Here is a 2223-nt window from a genome sequence, read left to right as displayed (position 1 = left end):
CGGGCCGCGCCGCGCAGACTCCGAGGTGGAGGGAGGGGCGGGGCCTCCGGGCGTCTCACTTACATAGCCTCCGTAGGGCGGGGCCTCATTAGCGGGGTGGGGCGGGGCCTCCGTGATCTTGGGGGCGGGGCGTGTTAGCATCGATTAGGGGAAGGAACCAAGAATGGCAGTAGAGAGGGAGGACCCTGGGGTGGGCGGGGCTCCGAGGGTAATAGGAGGGCAGGGCTTCAGAGCATGTCCCTGGGCTGCGCCCCTCCCTCTCTGGGCCTCAGTTTCCCCATTCGCCAGGGCCCCCCAGAAAGGAAGGCTCTGTGGCCAGTGTGGAAGTCTGTCTGGCCTCTCATATCTGGACAGAATGACTCCTTGCCTTATCATATATTAAATCTGGCTTCAAATGTCCCCTGATTCCAAGCCCACACATCCCGAATGACCCCTGGGGTCTTTACACCCCTCCCCCCCACCAATGAGGAGTAAACTGGGAGGGCAGGGGGATTCCTAGGCACAGGAAGCAGCAGGACTGACAGTCCGGGCTAGAGGAGGGTTTCGGCTAGTTTATTTTCTCTCTGGAGGGGTCTTCAGGGAGAGCAGTCCCGGCTGCTCAAGCTGTGGAGAGAGAGGGTGGGTCAGGGCCTGGCCAGGTCCAGGGGACTCCGTGGCTGCAGGTCAGGGATCTCATGCCCAGATCGGGATCTGGGCCTGTTCCAAGGGTCTAAACTGTGGGAGTCAAGGGCAGGTCAGGAGGGAAATGGGTGGAGGGGGGGACTGGGGAGGATCTGCACCGGTTGGGAAGGAGCGGCAGCTCTTGCTGAAAGGTGGCTGGGAGAGGTCCTGGTCAGAGTCGGAGTCAGAGTCCCAGGAGGCGAGTGGAGGGCTCAGGCACCGGTGCCCCTTATGGCCTGCAGGAGGGATAGGTATCCTGAATGTGACCCTTGAGTAACCCCCAAACATAGGCCCTGTGTCCCTTCATAGTATACCTCACTGATACTTAAACCATGACCCCCAAGTCCCTTGAATGTGATCTAATGTGACACCAAATTATGACTTCAATGACCCTTGAATTTTTCCTGACTGATACTTTTTTCTGAGATGGGGTCTCGCTCTGTTGCCCAGGCTGCAGTGCAGTGGCGTGATTATGGCTCACTGCAGCCTCGACCTCCCAGGCTCAAGCGGTCCTTCTTTCTCAGTCTCCTGAGTAGCTGAGACTACAGGCATGCTCAGCTTCAGGTACACCATCACCCAGCTAGTTTTTACATTTTTTGACGAGATGGGGTCTCACTGTGTTGCCCAGGCTGGCCTCAAACTCCTAGACTCAAGTAATCCTCCCACCTTGGTCTCCCAAAATATTAGGATTACAGGCATGAGCTACTGCATGGAGTCCCCGTGGACTCCTATAAGATCCAAGTGACTGAATGTGACCATGAATGACTCCTGGATGAAACCTCCAGTGACTCCTTAATGTGACCTCAGAACACTACTTAATGTGACCATAGAATAACACCCAACAGATGTGACTCCCAAATAGGCTCTCTGAACATAGTCCCCCTGAGTGAAGCTACACAATGACCTCCCACCCTTAAGCAATTCTCAGTCTCCCTCACCCCTGAGGCTTGAGGCCTTGGGACGGGCCCCCGAGCACATGGTGAGGCCGTCTATGGAGTTCTGTAGCACGTGCACAGCAGACCTGCAGGAAGATGAGGAGCTGGGGGCCCTGGGAGACTCCAGACTGCTCAGGGTGTGGACAGCAGTAGGGCTAAGGTTGGGGGCCGTGGTGGGGGTGAGTCCTAGGGGGTGAGGGAGGTCTGGACTCAGGTGGGCTCCAGATTCTGGTGGTCACTGCCAGATCCCGCTGGGGGAAGAGGTTCAGATGAGGGTTGGGGGTCAGACTGACGGCTGAGCATCACCATATATCACTCAGTTCCTTCTGGAGGTCATCCTTCCAGCAGCCACTGGCTCCCTGCGGTATCTCTTCAGTCTCCGGCCAGGCAGTTGTCTCATGACCCTGCTGCTTCATCTTGGTCAGGATCTGGGGTGGGGACGGATGAGAGAACGGCAATCATAATAATAATGACAATAGCGCCGGGCGCAGTGACTCATGCCTGTAATCCCAGCACTTTGGGAGGCTGAGGCAGGCGGATCATGAGGTCAGGAGATTGAGACCATCCTGGCTAACATGGTGAAACCCCATCTCTACTAAAAATACAAAAAGTTTGCTGGGTATGGTGG

At 56.5% G+C, this 2223-nt stretch overlaps 1 protein-coding gene across 1 annotated transcript in view; it reads right to left on the bottom strand.

Annotated features, from left to right (window-relative positions):
- Window positions 1-531: 531 nt before the first annotated feature.
- The window catches only part of CCDC159 (coiled-coil domain containing 159), a 9496-nt gene continuing 7804 nt past the window's right edge, over window positions 532-2223 (bottom strand). The window contains exons 9-12 of the mRNA XM_011994864.1: window positions 1902-2023; window positions 1599-1681; window positions 780-896; window positions 532-603 (exon numbers count right to left, since the gene is read on the bottom strand). Of these exons, the coding sequence (XP_011850254.1) occupies window positions 599-603; window positions 780-896; window positions 1599-1681; window positions 1902-2023 (327 nt within the window). The 3' untranslated portion in view covers window positions 532-598. The remainder of the gene's footprint in view (window positions 604-779; window positions 897-1598; window positions 1682-1901; window positions 2024-2223) is intronic.

The sequence above is a fragment of the Mandrillus leucophaeus genome, unplaced genomic scaffold (assembly GCF_000951045.1).
Source record: "Mandrillus leucophaeus isolate KB7577 unplaced genomic scaffold, Mleu.le_1.0 Scaffold112, whole genome shotgun sequence".
Lineage (NCBI taxonomy): Eukaryota > Metazoa > Chordata > Mammalia > Primates > Cercopithecidae > Mandrillus > Mandrillus leucophaeus.
This window is presented reverse-complemented; position numbering and strand designations above follow the sequence as displayed.